The 19,373-nt window shown below is 44.0% G+C and overlaps 1 protein-coding gene across 1 annotated transcript in view; it reads left to right on the top strand.

Moving 5' to 3' along the window:
- Positions 1-19,373, top strand: part of LOC138249601 (trifunctional purine biosynthetic protein adenosine-3-like) — a 249,449-nt gene that overhangs the window by 208,751 nt on the left and 21,325 nt on the right. Inside the window, exons 19-21 of the mRNA XM_069203543.1 lie at positions 477-607; positions 9,913-10,054; positions 16,818-16,933. Coding sequence (XP_069059644.1) covers positions 477-607; positions 9,913-10,054; positions 16,818-16,933 — 389 coding nt within the window. The remainder of the gene's footprint in view (positions 1-476; positions 608-9,912; positions 10,055-16,817; positions 16,934-19,373) is intronic.

Raw genomic sequence — 19,373 nt, forward strand, 5'->3', positions numbered from 1 at the left:
AGAGAGAGATAGAACGTGTGTTGAACTGTGAGCAAGAAATCACAAAAGGATTTTAACATAGCTGCAGATCATCTCTTCAGCTGATTCAAAATATATTTCTCTGAGTATACAATATGTGCTCCCACAATCCTCCGTTTATTCTACCCGCTCCAGTCCTGGTTCTGTCTAGTGTCTAATTCCTAAAGCATCTTCCCATATTATTCAACCATAAAATCAAGTACAACACCGCATATGGAACATAACTAAGCCGGTGAAAATACACATCATCAACAATTCTAATTCTACCTATTTTTACAAACGGAAACAAAACATTTGTGTAAGTGCTCAATATAGTGCTGTGTGTATCTGGGCCCTCTGTGTTAAGTACATTAAGTGAGATACAGTGGCATACATGCGTTTTGCACTTTGTTGGAGCACTCCCTTCCTGTAAATACTATAAAATAACCTATTTTTGTCCTAACCCCTCTTGTTCTGAGGCTCGCACCTCGAAGCCCTAATAGCCAGCACCAAGGACCCGGACAGCTGCACACAAATATCCCTCGTCATCTCTAACAGGTTTGGTGTGGAGGACCTGAAAAAAGCAGCAAGAGCAGCTATTCCTACCAGGGTAAGAAGGGAAGATTATTTCACTGGAATGATGTCAAATGTCTGTCTATATGTTCTTTTCTCCAGTTCTTAAGTATATGACTGATTTGTGATTGGGTGATCCACCACATGGTAACAAGATTTCATAAATATACATAATTAATAAATAGGTTTATTTATATATTAACTGTTCACCTTTCAGCTACTTCAAATCGCTGATAATGCTTCCCAAACTGTGCAAACATAAACAAATGTACTTGCTACCTCTAGTTACATAACTTATTCAACCTCTTTCAAGTAGGTGTCCTCCTCCAGCCACTGAGACAACTTTTGTGTCTCTGTGACAAAAGCACCCTACAGTTCTCTCTTCTCTCATCTACAATCATCTATCCAAGAGACTAGCTGGAAAAAGAAAAGATCCGTATCCAAAGTGGCACTGAGCGAGTATGTGAGGCAAGCAAAGACGGCAGTCATTTGTGGCACTGCTCTCTCTGAGGAAACTCTGAATGCCTGCAAATTCCTTCCTCTTTCTCTCCATCCTTCTTTGAGTCTTTTGTCCTTTCTTTCTCTCCATCTTTCTTGCCTCCTTTTTTGCATCCATTCTGTACTCTCTCCATGTATTCTTCTTTCGGTCTTTTCACATTCATCTATACAGCCTTCTGTCTGTGCTTCTTTATCTATTCTTCCTTCTCTCCATCCTTGTACTTTCCTATATCCATCCACCCTTCCATCTTACCATGCATCCTTCCTTCTATTTTCCATCTGTACGTTTTCCCTACATCCTCCATTGTCCTTCCTTCTTTCCATTCATCACTGGATTCATTCTTATCTCCAGCCATCTATTATTGTAAGTATCCACCTCTCCATCCATCATATCCCCAACACATTCTTCTCTATATTCATCCTCCAATCCATCCTCCTCTCCAGTCATTGATCTTTTTTCATCCATCTTCTCCCCATCCCTCTCTACACCACTCCTCCTCCCCATCCACCTTTCCTTTCTGACCTCCCTTTCTTCCACTACAAGGACTGGTATTTACGAGCTTCTGATGAGAATCAAAAGGAGCCATTATCACCAATACAAACGTTTCATGTTACAAAGAACTGCCTCTGGTACCAAGCCCCAGCTCAAACTGCTAAAGTGGATGAGGCAGTTCATGACGCCCCTGCATCAGTCTTCACCTGCCTGATGCATTCGACACAGATGATCGGAGGAAAGGATCATTCCTAAAATGATCACGCAAGATGATGCCCTGACATTCTATATAGTCACTACTGGCAAAAAACACTGTAAATAAATATCCTGTATCCTGCAAAATTGGTAGAGTGGCCTCATATTACAACTAAGCAATGGCATCCACAAATTGTTTAATAATAGCTGACAACCTTGTTTTACATATTCATGGATTGCCTGGCCTTGCTGAAACATCTCTCAAATGGTGCTCATCAACTCTTGCTAAGTGCTTGTCAGTGGCTTGGTGTTCAGCTGAAGTCCTCTGCCATGACTCCACTTTTCGGTACCACTCAAAATGTATTGTCTTCTCACTCTGTTGCCCCTCGTCTGGATTCATTAGCAACCTCTATGCCTGTAATGTATTCTCACCCTTGTACATCAAATTAGGAATTGCATGACTCCTGTCTGTCACCTGATTGTCTTGTACTCTTGCACACTATGCTCGGCTATAAGAGATACCTTTATTTTTCAAATTTGGCCAAAATCACTTTTCCCCATCCACCCATCTTCTCTCAAACCCTGTCCCAATTTCAGTGCCGCTTCCCCCTCAAACAGGAACCTCGTGTGCCATTTGATTCAGAGATGCCTCTTGAGGCCTTTATACCTGCCACTGCCAATACTGCCAAAACAATTAAAAACACATTCACCTTCTGTTGCATACCACCACCAGCTCACTCTTCAGTTGTCAGGCGTTAGGTACATTACTGTGGGTGTCCAAAAGTTCTTCATTGCTCTTCTGTACAAAGTGATATATGTGGCCAAATCTCTTCTAATCAACCTCGGTGGTATACCTCCTACCACTGGCAGCAGAGCAAAATGGCTGTTTGTATGTCTCAGAGCCCAGTGGCTGATTTGTTTTTAAGGGGATTTGCTGTCTTTCAACTGTCTATCGTGCTCACTCAATCACCTAGTACTCATTGCTGTCCACAAACTCTTACCCCATACTTGTCCCCCAACTTCCCAGAGTTACATTTCCACTTTTGGTCCTTTTAGCTGCTTGTGCCCTGAAACAAGCATCCAGTTGAATTCATGGCCATACCTCCTTAGCATCATTTACAGTTGTTCTAAGATCCCATCCTTTTAAGCTTGAGGCCCACGAGTGCTGATATATTTTACAACTCCCAATTACTGGCCTTTTATCGGGGCTCCCAAAGTGAATATTTTCAAACTACACTGGTGTGATGGCCTTAAAACATCCTCATATTCCACTTCTTCTGTTTAGCTATGAAGAATCTTTGTAAACATGTAAATGTACATGTAAATTGATTTAGTAGTTTTACTGTCAGTGCCTAAACCAGCCCTGATCACATCCCAGCTATTCACCCAAGAACTGCCAACCCAAAACACTCACTTGATCTATGCTGCTTTCCTTAATGCTACTTGAAGCACTTTTGCTCAAAAAAATATTGTCTACAGATAAACACACATTTAAAATGAATACATCTGAAAGTTTAAAAGAAAAAGTTTTTTATGCAATATGAAAAATATGTAACTGCTGACATATTATTATTTTTATATAATGCCCTCACAAGATTCTAGAAAGAGGAAGTAATAGTATCATCTGTTATTTACAGCACTTAGAAATAGTCAAAGTGTGGTATGGATAGCAACCAAAATAAAAACGATTATTATTTACAAACCCTTTTGCCTATGGATATGAGGTTTACCATCATGTGACAAGACCCCATTTATGGCATTTTAGAACAGTCCATTAATTTTCTTCTTCTTATATTTACTCTTTAGTTCAATCGGCTGGTGCGGCAATCATTCTCAAGAATTCAATATAATGCTAATTTAAAGCCCTTTGGTGGAACATTCTATCCCTGATGCAACAGACTTATTTGGTTAACTTTTAAAATCTCTGTACAAGGATATAGTTGTAAGGCGGTACATGTGATATGTGACACCTTCTGCCAATTCTGATTATTTAGCCAAAAGCACTCTTTTTCATTACCTTTTATGTTCATACTTACTGTTGCAGGAGAAATTATAAGTCCCAGAGTTGGACATACCTTGTGGACTATAAAAACAGGACTAGCTGAACGTGTCACTCGTCACAGGTATTTACTTGACTGCTGTGTAACGGTTACAGAAATTACTAGCTGTAAGAAATCCATCTTTTCCATGGTACCGCCCCTCTTCTTTTTTTTGTCTGGAAATCTAGTATTTAGAATTCTTGCCAATGGGGAACTGCTATAGCGCTCTGACTGAGTGTGCACTTGCAAAACACATGAAAAAATGTTTGCACTCAAATTGGCACGCTTGACTTTTTCCAAAACCAGCTGAAACATACGAACACATAATGCTTAAAAGTCAAATAAATTCAAAATGTGAAACTTACAGCAAACTTTTCTGCCCACCCATATTTGAAGTAAACCCAGCAACATAAGCGTAAGAAGAGCCATTTAGCGCTCTGACTGAGTGTGCACTTGCAAAACACATGAAAAAATGTTTGCACTCAAATTGGCACGCTTGACTTTTTCCAAAACCAGCTGAAACATACGCACAAATAATGCTTAAAAGTCAAATAAATTCAAAATGTGAAACTTACAGCAAACCTTTCTGCCCACCCATATTTGAAGTAAACCCAGCAACATAAGCGTAAGAAGAGCCATTTAGCACTCTAAACTAGTTGTGGATGTTAAAAGGGAAAACTGAAACTTATGTTTAAAATGAAAGGTTTAACCCTGACAGCCATCTTATGCTTTGCACACAGTAGGTACAGCTAAATAGTGCTTACATCAGATATGTACATTTAAAATGGTAACTTGAGCTTTTGTGCTCAATCAGTCGACTTGTCACCTCTGAGGGTATCCAGGCACTGGCATGGTTCAGGGTCTCAGTCAATGAGCCAGGTTTTCAGTGTCCTACGGAACTCCTGTAGAGTAGGCAAGGTCCTGGGGTGCAGGTGAAGGCTGTTCCAGGCTTTGGCTGAGGTAGGAGGAGGAGCGTCCTCCAAATCTGTTGTTTTGTATGCGGGGATATGGACCAGCACAATGGAGGCAGAGTAGAGGTGTCTGGAGGGTTTGTAGACTCTCAGGCAGTGGTTGATGTTGGCGGGTCTGGAGTTGTGCATGACCTTGCGCATGTAGGAGAGGAGCTTGAACTGGCATCTCTTCTGAACAGGGAGCCATTGGAGTTTTTTGAGGTAGAGGGTGGTGTTGGTGTTACAGTGGAGATCCAGGATGAGTCTGGCTGCGGCGTTCTGGAAAGGTCTGTAGTCTTTGACTGTAGAGAGTGTTTACGTAGCTCAGTCGACTGGTGACAAGGGCATGGGTGATGGTGTGTCTCGTGTTTTGGGGAAGCCACTTGAAATTTTTACAAAACATGCAGGGTGAAGAAGCAGGAGGACGACACTGCATTGACTTGGGACCTCATGGTAAGTTTGCTGTCCAGGATGATACAGAGAGTCCTGCTGTGCTCAGCTGGGTTTGGAGTGCCCCACAGTTCTATAGGCCACCAGGAGCCAGGGGAAGTTGTTGCTGCTGAAGATCAAGACTTCAGTCTTGTCTCTGTTGAATTTGAGGCAGCTATTCCTGATCCATTTGGCAACACTGATCATGAAATGGAGTTTTGGGGCAGGTAGAGTTTTTGGAGAGGTAGAGGATGGGCTATGTGACTTTGGGATAGGATATAATGTTGAGTCCGTGGGATCTGACTATGTTGGCAAGAGTGCACATGTATATGTTGAAGAGGGTGGGTCTGAGCGATGAGCCTCGAGGGACTCATTGGAGATTAGTTTGGGTTTGGAGGTGAAGGGTGGAAGGTGGATTTGTTCTGCGCGGTCAGTGAGGAAGGAGGCAATCCATCTGAAGGCGGCTCCTCGGATATCTGTTGTGAAGTCTGGTGATGAGTGTGTGCTGGGAGACAGTATGGAAGGCTGCTGAGAGATCTAGGAGGATAAGGGCGGGTGTCTCTTTTTAGTAAAGGTGGGCTTGGATGTCATCTGTGCCCGCAATTAGGGCTGTCTCTGTGCTGCGGTTGCTGTGGAATCCGGATTGGGACTCTTCCAGGAGTTGATTGTGTTCCAAGTATATGGTGAGTTGCTGGTTGATGGCTTCTTTGATGACTTTTGCCGAGAAAGGGAGCAGAGAAAAGGGTCTGTAGTTGCTGAGTTTGTTGAAGTCTACTGAAGGTTTGTTGAGCAGGAGTTTGATTTTTGCATACTTCCAGCCTTCTGGGAAAGTGTCAGAATCCAGGGAGTTGTTGATTGGGTTGGAAAGTTCAAGGCCGATCATTGATGCTCCTAGGTTGAAGATGTGGTGGGGCGTAGGGCGGATGGGGCTCCTGACTGAATGAATTTCATGATGGTGCTAGTGTCCTGAGTAATGAGGTGGTTCCAGGTGGTTAGTCTTGGAATTGTCATGTGTGTGGAGGCCGTTGAGGAAGTCTTCACGCTGCAGTTGGGGGTTGAAGTTTGTGAAGATTTTGGCAGTTTTGAGTTTGAAGAAATCTGCAAGGCTTTCGCATAGGCCCTGCGAGGGAAAGATGTTTCCTTTTCGCTGTTGCTGGGTTGCTGAATTCCTTGACTATGCAGGAGAGTTCCTTACTGTTGTTTGGGTTAGCTTCGATGTGCGATGCTAGGCCTTTCTTTGTGTCTCACTTAGCTTATGGTGATATAGATTGAGTGCTGATTTGTATGTGGTTCTGTCAGCTGGGTCTTTGTTGGTGTGCCACCTTCTCTTGTGGTGCTTGCAGTGGTGCTTGGCTGTCCTGAGGTCCTTGGTTTACCAGCTGGCTTGGTGGATTTCCTGTGTTTCATGTTCTTGATGGGGGCAATGATGTTGGTGCAGTCAGTGATCCAGGTGTTGAAAATTTGGATATCCCAGTTCACGTTGTTGTGGTGTTTGGGCGAATTGAAGGCGAGGTTGTTGACCCACTCTGTCTCTGAGGCTTTGTTTCAATTGGGATGGACGGTGCTGGGTTTCATTGGGGAGTGGGGGTGCACGGGGATTGTGATGATGAGTGGTCTGTACATGTGAATTTGGTGAAGTGGCTATATTTGATGTGGTTGCTAGAGATGAATATAGGGTTGAGCGAGTCTCCTGCATTGTGCTTGGGCTTGTGTATGAGTTGAGTTAGGCCAATGTTGTTCAGTCTATCGAGGAGTTTGATGTTGCTAGGGTCGGTTATATCATCCTAGTGGAAGTTGAGGTACCCAGAAAGATGTAGTCCTGAGTTTTAAGAAAGTGGTTCTAGGTCCCAGTGGATGGTATACAAGGGTTCCCCTAATGGTGGATTTCTCACCCATTTGGATAGTAAAGTTGAGGGGTTCCATCGCTGGGATGTTATTTCTGGCAGTGGTGCATTTGATGGAATCTCTGTGGATGATGGTAATTTCTTCCCCTGGCTTGTTGATGCGGTAGTGGTGAGTGATTCTGTATCCTGCTGGTATGGCAGTGGCGATCTCTGGGGTTGATGCAGGGTTCAGCCAGATCTCAGTTAGGAAGGTGATGATGGGCATAAGAGTGTCAATAAGGTCCCAGACCTCAGTGGCGTGTTTGCTGAGTGAGTGTTGAGGAGGGTGCATGCAAGGTGGTGGTGGGTAGCTGGTGTTGCATGTTGAGTGGACGGGGTGTTGTTGAGAGGTGTGGGGCGTGGCAGCTGAAGTAATAAAAGGTGCAGGTGAAAGTCCTACTATGGAGTTGAGTGCAGCACAGTGGCAGTGTTCATGGCTGCATCGAGGGCACAGAGGGCAGTAGAAATGTATCTGTGGGTGACGGTTGGAACAGGGTTCCTGGTGCTGGGTGCGGACGAGTGCAGATGGGCTTGCCTTTGCTGTGCCTTTGGCACGCCAGTGGTGAACCCACTGTGCGTTTCTGCTGCATGGCCGTGCTGCGGCCGCCATTAAGTAGGTCCTGGCTGGTGGGAGGGGCAGTAGATGGCAGTGGGTGGAGCTGGCGAAAAGGCGGGAGCAGAAGAAAGTTGCAGCAAAAGGGCAAAAAAGGGCAGCAGCAAAAGCCAACTAAAGGGTCCCAAAGACAGCAGGAAAAACCAAAAAAGAGCAAAAAAGAATGAAGGCATAAGGTGAGAACAAAGCAATAGGGAAAAGACTGAAGAAGAGAGTAAGAAAAACAGACGGAAATGGGCGGGAGTAGCAGGAAAAAGGGTGGAAAAGACAGCAGGAGCAAAAAGGTGGGACAGAGCAGGAGCAGCAAAAAAGGGCAGTAAAGAGAGCAGGAGTAGCAAAAAAAACTGGTGTTGTGTTACCAGTGAGAAGCTGCAGGCCTTTAAGCCTAGTTTTCTTGAGTCATAGGAAATGAGTAAAAAGAAAATTCTTGCAGCATATAACTAAATATAAAGAATAATTATTTGTTAACATACTGTTCTCTCGTACACTGCCAAAGAGACTTTAATGTGATTCCAGTTTTTTCTGTCTGTAAAGGAACAACTCTATGCTTTATTGAAGTATATCCCCCAGGGGATCACAGGCAATCCAGGCCATTCCAGATCTACTCTCTTTCCAGGAAAGAAGGACTTCTGACAATGATCAAAGCTTCCCCTAAACAAAGACCTTGCTGCACTTCAGCTCTTTTCGGTTTTGACAGCAACATGTCAATGGTGGCCCATATTTCAAGTCCCCTCATTCAAGCAGGGAACTGAGGAATGAGAGGGAATGGGCACCAAGTACTGGCCCCTCCAAGTCAAGTGTGCTCAAGCCAAATTGCAATCCAGATGTAAGAGGTTATAGTGTACCGAGACAAGAAATACAAGAAAAGTGTTAGGAAGGCCCTCATGCCTACCCAGGTGTCATGGCTCATCCTCGCGTCTCCTAATTTGTAAATAATTATTTTAATGACGAATGGGCTTCTAATTTGTAGGAAATGCTTAGTGAGGATTGTTGGAGGAGAAGTGGGTCCAGGAGATCAAATAAACATTTCCAAGTTTAAAGTTTCTGATTCCAGTCCGACATCTGGAGAGATTGAAGAGGTGATGAATATGGAGGTAGAAATATCCATTTCGAACAGGAATCATCCAGGTGCAGCTAGTACAGTAGTATAAAATACATTTTGAAGGCATGAAGGATTAGACAGAACATTGGATCTACTTGTTTGTTAAAGTGGATGGTTTTATAGAGTTCGGAGTAGGAGCAAACTGCATTGAATGTTAAGATTATTTTTAACCATGCACATTGTCCCGTTTATGTAAACTAAAGCAACTTTTAAGAATTAATTTGCCCTCTGCCATGATCAGTTTTGCTTGCAATTTGATTAATTTCTCATGCTAAATATTTGCTTATATTGCTTAATTTTAATTACAAAACATTTTTAACCAAAGAATGATGTGACTGTGATGTCTACACTACATAGGCAAATAAGTCCTTCACCCCTGACGAACAGGAACACAATTAGAAATTATACTTTTGTTCTCCTTTTGTATAATTTGTCCAGACTGATCAAAACAATAGTTGTTAGGAACTGAAATAGGGCCCTTTCAAAATAACACGATTGAAGCCTGCAGCTGAATACTTCGTAAAACATTTGTGAATTCCAGAAATATGTACATCTGTACCCGTTTGAGGGAGTAAACCGTGGTTGCAGATAAACCAACTTCTTTGTGAACTCATTCACATTATATATTGATTCAATTCCTGAAATGTCTTATCTGGGGAAGTAAGAAATGCAGCGGTTTTCTGATCTACTATCTCGCTTTGAAGTCAACCCATGGGAGTAAGATAGAAAGAAGTTTTATGAAAATAAAGGTCTCCAACTTTTTCACCAACTATGAGCGTTATAGGGAGGGAAATAGACTTCAAGGACTCAAGATAAAGGGCAAGGAACAGGTTATGTGTATCGAATCAAGGTACTTGCCTAGTAATCTAATGGCCTCTTTAAGTTACCAACAGTAACCAGTTGGACTTATGAGGTGGGTTCATAAAATCGTGGATGTTTCTGTGGAAACAGAATTGCATTTTGCCCATGTAATAGCTGTTTCTTGTGTTCCTTCTACAGGCAGTAATTCAGATTTCCCACATATTCTTCAAAAAAATTAGTTTCTAATTAGCTTTTGATCGAAAGATGTCCACAAACTAAAGCTGTGCGTCTGTGTTACCAGGCGGCTAACGTCATGCTCTTTGTTTCACTCCACTGAAGGTGATGGACCATACATTGTTTGGAAGTCGAGCAGAATATGAAGGGACACTAAACAAAGTACTGGAAGATTTCTCTATTGACTTAATCTGTCTTTCAGGATTCACGAGGTCTTTATCAGGTCCCTTTGTCAGAAAGTGGAATGGTAAGTGAGGCGTGGGCATGAGTATTTGTGTGCATGCTTATGTGAAGCTTTTCACTCGAATATCCTAGTGATTGGGAGAACTAAGGAGGAGCATGGTAAGACTAAAACATTCTTGAACTTTGTAGCAAAAAATCGCTTAATAATAAGACAGAAGTGTGGATTCAGGATTACATCAATAGAGAATGTAGGGCAGGTAATATATGAAGTTAATATCTAGCACTTAAAGAATCTTCATGGCCAACATAGGGCCTGATTTTGATGTTAGCAGAGGGGAGTACTCCATCACAAACGTGATGGATATTCCGTATTACAATCCCATGATATCCTATGGGGATCGTAATACAGTGGTTGAGATATCCGTCATGTTTGTGATGGAGTATTCTCTGTGCCAAGACCTAAATCAGGCCTATAGTCTCTTATGTCTACAATGAGCACAAGTGCCAGTTGCACATTCAACAGTACTTATTATGTTACGCTACTCAAATTGTTGATTTCCGAACTGAAATGGAGAAGAATGTCAATGTTTCATCATGAAACCAACCACAGAAAGCTGCTGACACCTGATTAGACCACATCCAGACTTTCTCATGGCTGAAAAGATATGTTAGACCTGACATCCTTGGTGTGGGTTCTCCTGTCTTTTTGCCTCTGCTTCCTGTGTTTTTGACTGTGTGCTGGACTTTGCTTTTGCTGGTTTTGGTACTCTGGGCACTTTACCACTGCTGGCCAGTGCTAAAGTGCAAGTGCTCCCTGTGTATGTGTAATTGGCTTTTCCATGATTGGCGTATTTGATTCAGTAGTAAGTCACTAGTAAAGTGCACTAGAGGTGCCCAGGGGCCTGTAAATCAAATACTACTAGTGGGCCTGCAGCACTGACTGTGCAACCCACGAGTAGCCCTGTAAACATGAGTCCGACCTACCAATGCAGTGTCTGTGTGTGCAGTTTTAAACTGCCTATTTGACCTGGAAAGCGTACCCACTTGCCAAGCCCAAGCCTTCCATTTTTGTACATGTAAGGCACCCCTAAGGTAGGCCCTAGGTAGCCCTGTAGACAGGGTGCTGTGTATGTTAAGGGTAGGTCATGTACTGATGTGTTTCACATGTCCTGACAGTGAAATACTGCCAAATTCGGTTTTCACTCCTGCAAGCCCTATCTCTCTTATAGGTTCACAAGGGGACTGCCTTTAAACATTTTTTAAGTTCAGTTTTCCACTGGAAGCAGATAGAAATATGGAGTTTGGGGTCTCTGAACTCACAATTTAAAAATACATCCTTTGGGTAAAGATGTTTTAGATTGTCAGTTTGAAAATGCCACTTTTAAAAAGTGGGCATTTTCTTGCTTAACCATTCTGTGCCTGCCTGTAAAATCCACATCTGGGTCAGACTGACAGTTGGGCTGTTTGTGAATTCTTTAGACAGTGACATAAAGGGAGCTGGGGTGTAGCTTGCCTATCCTAAAGAGTCTCCTGGGCTAGGGTGGGGAGGGAGGAGCTGAAACACCTGAAAGGGCTGTGCTTGTCCTCACACAATGCAGTCTCCAACCACCTGGTGTGTGACTGGGGTCAGGCCTGGGCAAGGCATGATCTTGTGAACAACAGAGACTTAACTTTGAAGTTTGCCTACTTCAAAGGCGGAAATGGGTATATGTAGTGGACCCAAAACCCCAGATTTTTAGATTACTTCTGGACCAAGAGGAACTCTGCCAAGGAGAAGAGCTGAAGAGCTAGAGAAGGAGAACTACCCCGTTGCCTGTGAGTGTGCTTTGCTGGGTTGGCCTGCAGTTGCTGCTTCTGCCTTTGAGAGGACAAAGACTGGACTTTGCTATGTTTTCGTGCTTGTGAAGGGACTCCAAGAGTTTGGACTGAGCTTGCCCCCCGTTCTGAGATCTCAGGGCCATCAAAGACTTCCTCTGCCAGCACCAGGACTCTTGCTGAGACCCCTAACCTGCCAAGTGATGCCCAATCCAGTCCTTGAGACCTTGAAAGGAGATGCTGGTGGAACCAAGACTGAAATCCATGCACAGGAGCTGTGTGGGAGAAAATGCTGAAACAAATCGACCCACCACCTTCATCGTGGCTGGGGAATTGATGCAACACCCATGTGCGGCTGCCAAAATCAATACATCACCCACGCAGTGCAGCTCTTCACCACAGTGCGCCAGAATTTCACACACATTGTCGCTGGGCATCAAAACCACAGAGAACCTGCGCGGATCCGAGGTTGCCGGTCTGGAAATCGTCGTATCGCTGTTCTGAGGGAGAGAAAAACAATGCATCTCCTACCCTACCGGAGAAGAAATGACGCACGGCTTCACTTGCGAGTAAGGAATTGATGCATCAGTGACTTTTCCAATGCAGGCACGGCCGCGTGGCTTTATTTTTGGCAAAACAGTTACTTTGTTAAAAAACAAAGCATCCATTGATTTCTATGGATTAAGACTCTTTTTAACTTTAAAATACATTACCTTGCTTGAGTATGTTGGATTTTTGTCATTTTGGTGGTGTTTGATTTAGATAAATATTGGGTATTTTTCTAAACTTGTGGTGTGTCCCTTTTTTAGTGTTTTCACTGTATTACTATGTGTTGGTATACAATACTTTACACATTGCCTCTGAGATAAACCTGACTGCTTGCGCCTAGCTACCAAGTGGGTGAGCAGGGGTTGTCTTAGGAGTGTAACTCCCTTAGCCTGACTAGATTGAGGGTCCCTGCTTGGACAGAGTGCAAGCTGTCTGCCAACCAGAGACCCCATTTCTAACATGATACATATGCATTTTATCAATAAAACCACACAAATATAGTGATGTCTCCTGAACGAACAAAAGACAAGAGTTTGGAATCCAACATGAAAAAAATCAAACTATCTGAACTGGAACATTCATAAGTCAGTTTGTAAAGGTAGATATCCGAGTTTACTATTCTACTCACAGAAGAAGTATGTGCCGGACTGTGCTCTCACTAACCATGTGACGCTTCAGTATTATTGGGTCTGCAACTGACATTTGTACAAGTGGGATCAATTGTTTTGAACCAGATGTACCTCACAAGTGGAAAGAGCAAACACAAAAAAACTTTGCTTGTGTCACTTCCCTAAGGCTTTTTGGTGCGTCCACCACTGTCACAAACAGAGTCCTTATGGTACTAACAGGGAGTAAGTAATTTCTTTCTGGCCAAGGCTGAAGTTTCAGTTTCTTGAAAACTTTACCATTTCTAACATGCATGTGAGGAAACTGGTCAAAAAGGAAGTGACGAGTAATCTCTGTCCATTTGCCAACAATCTGTACCAAAGGCTATCCTAAATTATCCAGTAGACATGTCACAGTCTGTGGACTAGCTCAGGTATCACAAGGCATCTCCTACAACACTGAATGAACTATCCCAGGATGTGAATGCATGGTTTTCAAAAAACGCTTATCTGGTTTTCTGAAGCAGTTTTGCTGGGATATAACTTTAATGGAAATGTTCTTTGTTCATATGATATCATTATATGAAAGCTCTCTGTAACGAATGCTGGGCATCTTGATATTGTTTCTCTGTAACACCTCTATGGTAAAGTAGCGATTCATTAAAAATGCAGAAGAAAACAAATGAACGTTAACCTTTTGAGACTGTAATGGGGTAACAGAATAAGTAAGTGAGCAGGAGTCTCAAGAGGTGTTTTAAAGGATTCACGAGTGAATTGAAAATGGACCGGGTCATGTGCATACTACATAGTTAAAGGTGAGGTGGATGTAGAATTAATTTCTTGAAACAATGGTAGATTGGTCCCTCTGAAGGAAGTTTGTTCGAGGTTAGTTTCTTTAGCTCAAAGGGGTCATGTGGTCATCGCCAAAATAATCGACAATTATTGATGTTGAAATCTATACAAAAAGTTAGACAGTGAGAGGTATTTAGTGCTGCAAGATTATTACCGTCTAAAGAACTCAACACCCTCAATTGTGCAGTTAGCGATAGGGAAAAGTACTTGAAAACAGTAAGGCAGGACAACGTGGGGACTTTTCGGTTAAGGCAGTACCCCACTAAAGGCCCAATCATGAGCTAGGGGCTACAGCAAGCCGTAAGTACCTATTCTGACAAGTAATTCCTCCTCTGTAATATGCTAATGAAACAGGCTGGAATGGCGAATAACAGGCTGGCGGTACATACCGCCACATTATGACATTGGCGGGTTGGCTTATACCACACCTACCACCATGGCGGTAGCAGCCCCTGGGCCGGAGATAAGAATCTCCAGCCCAGCGGCCACTAATGTACCGCCGGCGGCATTTTGACCCTGCCTACCACCATGGTTTTCATGCACCACGAAAACCATGGCGGTAGGCCCTACCAGTGACAGGGAACTCCTTACCTGTCACTGATAGGAGGTCCACCCCCCAACACTCCCCTGACACCCCCGCCAACCACGCTTCCCCCTTCATATCCCCCACCCCATACACGCACACTCGCAGACACGCACCACACATACACACAAACTCACTCACACAGGCATACACGCATGCATCCATTCAAGCACACATCAGTACCACATTCACACTGACATGCAGACATGCATTCACATTTCCATTCATACATGCATTCTCACACATGCAAACAACACTACACACACATTCGCATTCACGCACACACTCCCACACACGACACCCCTCACCTCCCTCCCATGTCGGAAACCCAACTTACCTGCATCCAGGGGGGTCTTCCGGCAGGGGACAGGACTGGGCGCTGCTACCGCCAGCAGAACACCGCCAGGCTGTATTGTATTTCATAATACTACTGGCGGCAGTCTACTGGCGTGGCGCTACTGGTGGTAGCAGCGCCACCTTAACACCATCCGCCAGTATGGCCGCAGCTGGATTTCCACCCTTCTTGTGGCGGAAATCCTGCTGTGGTCATAATTTGGCAGATGGATGTTAGCCACGGCAACGGTCTTTTGGCAGCCATCACCGTGGCAGTAGGCGGCACTTACTGCAAATGTCGTAATGTGCCCCTATATTCACGCAATGGAGCCATGGCAGGTTGTGTGTTGGATGGCTGCCAGAGAGCTTCTCAGAATTGGGAGATAATGACGGGAAGTGGATACTGTTGGGGCTCCCCATGATATTGCTGGTATTATGAAGGAAGTCAGACGCGTGTGAAATGTATGGTACTGGTGGAACACTGTGGGGTGGGGATGAGGAATATGGTTCATATTGGAGACGCAGTTGTGACTTTTGTAACTTCAGCTGGTACAGTGTGCACCTTACCTTTGTTGCTCCAAGGTATTATGGTTTAGAACTAATAACGTTTTCCTCAATTTTACTGGTCTCGACCCTTCTTGATATTGGATTTCACTTCAACTTCTGTGCCTCAGGACCACAGTTCTAGTTGCTGGTGGTGTGGTGGACTTTAGAGACAGTAGGTTATGGTGTGGGTGACACAAGTGTGGTGTGCTGAATGCCCGGAGAACAGTTGTCTGCTTTCCCTTTGATGAGCAGTGTTTCTGTTCCTGCACAGCGTCCTGCTAGTTTGTACTAGGTCTGGTGTTTTCAGACCAAAATTACAAAGGGGTCACTCAGAAGCAGGCAGAACGGTATCTTCACTCAGACATACCACTCTTCCCGACTCAAATAAAGCGAAAAGTGATGCTAGATCGTTACCTAAATAGCTGTAAACGGAGATGACAAGCATATGCACAAAAGGTAAAACTTCATAAAAGAGATTTTTTCCCCAGAAATGTACACCAATCCAACACTTACGGATTGAAAACCACATTAACATTAGGCATGTATAAGGTAAAAACGTGGTCATGTAACTTGTATAGCAGACATCGGTTTGCCTCACACCAATTTGTGTGGATTCTCTGCAGTGACCAGGAATCCACATGCACAAGGTTAAGATATTTCTGAAATGTATCCAAATACATTTTCACTTATTGTTTTCATCTCAAGTCCTAGTTAAATGAAAGTGTCCCATGCACTTTCCTACATTTTCTACACACTTAGACCAAGTTTAAATTTCTAAGTGGAAGGAAGAGGGCACATTTTTGTGAAATCCTACACACCTACGGATGTGGTTGCTTACCTCATTTGCATGAATCATTTATCTGGTCTCCTCCGGGACTGCAGAAAAAACTGCATGCCTCCAATCTGCCCACAGGACAAGTTTTCATTCACCATTTCCCATCTTTGTGAATTTGGGTCCAGATTTGTGAGCAGAGAATTCGATTTTTCTGTATCTCTGTCATACTTGCGAGTCAAAACTTGTCAGAATCAGGCCCCTCGTATAAGCTATTGCCTTGCTAGAATTCTAAAAGACCTTGAAGTAAGATCCTCGTGGAATCAACAAATATGCAGTCACATGGCTATGGTTTTGTTGGCTTGCACTACCCCTAAAACTGACTAGGGAAGTTAGTAGAATTAGGTTTTCTTTTTCTACACTACCCTTTTTTGCCAGAGGTTTTGAGTTGGTACTACTATATGCTGGTTGTTTTGTTGTGATGTTGGACAAACTTGCTCCCTTTTCTCACACCACTATCTTCTGACTTGGACCTTATGGCCAGACGCCCAATTCGGTCCATTTTCTCAGTCACTGACGAAATTCACATTTTTCTTACCTGATGCTTTACTTTTTACGTACCAAAGACCAACCTGTATCCTTCTAATTAAAGTAATCCTTCTAATTAAAGAAAATTCATATTACTAGTCTGATTTTGTTGTACCACACGTGAAATGCTTCTGCATAAAAGCAATGAACTAAACTTGATCATCATCAGCATTTCTGTTTTTAGGGAAGATACTGAATATTCATCCGTCACTGTTACCCTCATTTAAAGGAGTGGATGCCCCGAAGCAGGCGCTACAGGCTCGAGTGCGAGTCACTGGTTGCACTGTGCATTTCTTACTTGTGAGTATCTATTTGTCAAATTGTAAATATTTTCTATATCATAACCAAAAAGCAGAGCACAGCTATCCAATAATCCACTGGTCAGGTAGTGCTGACACAAAACAAACATTTCTCTGCCAATACATACAATTTTATTTCCCAATGTTGTGGCTTCGAAGCCCAGTTTTCCAGCATGGCAATAACACAGAATAATAATTATCTATATTTTGTTTAAACACGGATTATATTGTCTAAAAATAAATTGTTCTGCTGACTCAGAAGGTATCTCACCTAAAACACCAGTGATGAGGGAACCACCATCTTTCTTCTTCCATGAAGAACAAGTTACTTACCTTCAGTAACAAATTATCTGGTAGAGACATATTCTAGTTGCAGATTCCTTACCTTAGAATTTCCCCCAGGCATCAGACTGGATCCGGAGACTTTTCTTCGAGCAGTACCCTTGCGCGCCATTAGGTGGCGTCGGTTAACTCTGCATCCATCGTTGGCGTCGTGGTTGCTGTGATGACTGGGTTGAATATAGGCACCGCCTCAGCGCAGTGATGTCAGTTTCTTTTCACGACCTTCCACGCCAAAGCACGGAGCCATGAAGCACACTGAAGTAGTGTGCCTGAGCTAATGCCCTAGAAGGGCAATCCCTATCCCTAGAAATCAGTTCACAAGCGGGGAGGATGGGTGGGTCGGTAAGCAATCTGCAACTACGTTTAGTAAATGTGTGCCAGGATGCCCACGTTGCTACCTAAGAGATGTCCAGGACAGGAACTCCGCGGGCTACCGCTGTGGTAGCAGCAGTTACTCTGGTTGAGTGAGCACGCAAATCCTTTGGAGGTTGCTTCTTTGCCAAAGTACAGAAGATTGTGATGCAGAGAAGCACCCATTGTGAGATGGCACGCTTCTGCACTGCATTCCCTTTTTTCGCACCCACATACCCAACGAAGAGATGATCGTCCACCCGGAAACGTTTAGTGCGTTTAAGAGAGAACGCCAATGCTTTTTTTTGGAACCAGACGGTGGAGTCTCTCCTCCTCATGAGAAGGATGTGCGGGAGTGCAATAAGAAGGCAAAGTGATAGATTGGCCAATGTGAAAAGGTGTGACAACCTTGGGAAGGAAGCCCTCATAAGTAGAATTATTTTGTCAGGATGTACAGACAACAATGGAGGCTTCGAAGAAAGAACCTGGAGCTCACTTACTCTGCGATCAGAGAGGTGATAGCCACCAGAAAGACAGTCTTGAGGGTAAGGAGCCGCAGAGGACAATTGTGTAATGGCTCAAATGGAGTACGCATCAAGTAAGTGAAGACAAGATTGAGGTCCCACTGAGGCATAATAAATGGAGTGGGAGGATACAAATGAGTAAGACCTTTGAGGAATCTCCCCACAATACGGGATTTGAAAAGAGAAGGTTGATCTAGCAATCTAAAAAAAAAGCTGTCATGCCTTTAAGAGTGCCCAAATAAGAACCCTGATGGGCTAAGGAAAGAATGAACAATAGAACCTCAGAAAGAGGGGCATTAGAGAGGATCAACTGACTTGTCCGTGTACCATGCCACAAATTTATGCCAACATCAGGCGTATACCATTTTGGTGAAGGGACATCTGGCTGCCAAGATAACATCGCAGACTCCCAGCGGAAGGTCAAAAGCAGTCACTTGCCGCCGTTCAATCTCCATGCAAGAAGGGGAGACTGGACGAGTTCGGGTGAAGAACCGTCCCCTGCTGCTGTGACAGAAGATCCTCCCAAAGGGACAGTCTGATTGGAGGATCTGTGGCCATGCTCAATAGCTCTGGATACCATACTCTCCGTGCCCAGTCCGGAGCCACAAGAATAAATTGGGCCCAGTCGTTCCTGATCTTCTTTAGAACTCTGGGAAGAAGTGGTATTGGCGGAAAGGCATACAGGAGGCCTGAGCTCCACTTAAGATGAAAAAGCATCGCCGAGCGAGAACCGCCTTGGAAACTCCAACGGGCAAAACTGCAGACATTGCGCGTTCTCTGCAGAGGCAAACAGATCTAACCAAGGCTTTCTCCACTGCTGAAAGAGGCCTTGTGCCTCCTCCGAATGGAGAAGCCATTCGTGATAGACTATCCATTGACGGCTGAGTTTGTCTGCTCTGGCGTTCGGAGAGCCAGCCAGATGTTGAACCACCATAGAAATGCCCTGATGTGCCACCCACGTCCAGAGGCGCAGCGCCTCTTGACAAAGGGTCCAGGACCCCACACCGCCATGTTTGTTGCAGTACCACAAGACAGTGGTGTTGACCATGAAAACCTGCACCACTTTCCCCTTGATAGACGGAAGGAATGCTTTCAGCGCAAGTCTGATCACCAGGAGCTCCAGCAGGTTGATGTGGAGTCCAGATCAGAGGCCTCTGAATTCCACCTCTCCCATGTGGCCGCCCCAGCCCAGAAGTGACGTATCTGTCACTATTGTAAATTCTG

Source organism: Pleurodeles waltl, chromosome 8 (assembly GCF_031143425.1).
Source record: "Pleurodeles waltl isolate 20211129_DDA chromosome 8, aPleWal1.hap1.20221129, whole genome shotgun sequence".
NCBI lineage: Eukaryota > Metazoa > Chordata > Amphibia > Caudata > Salamandridae > Pleurodeles > Pleurodeles waltl.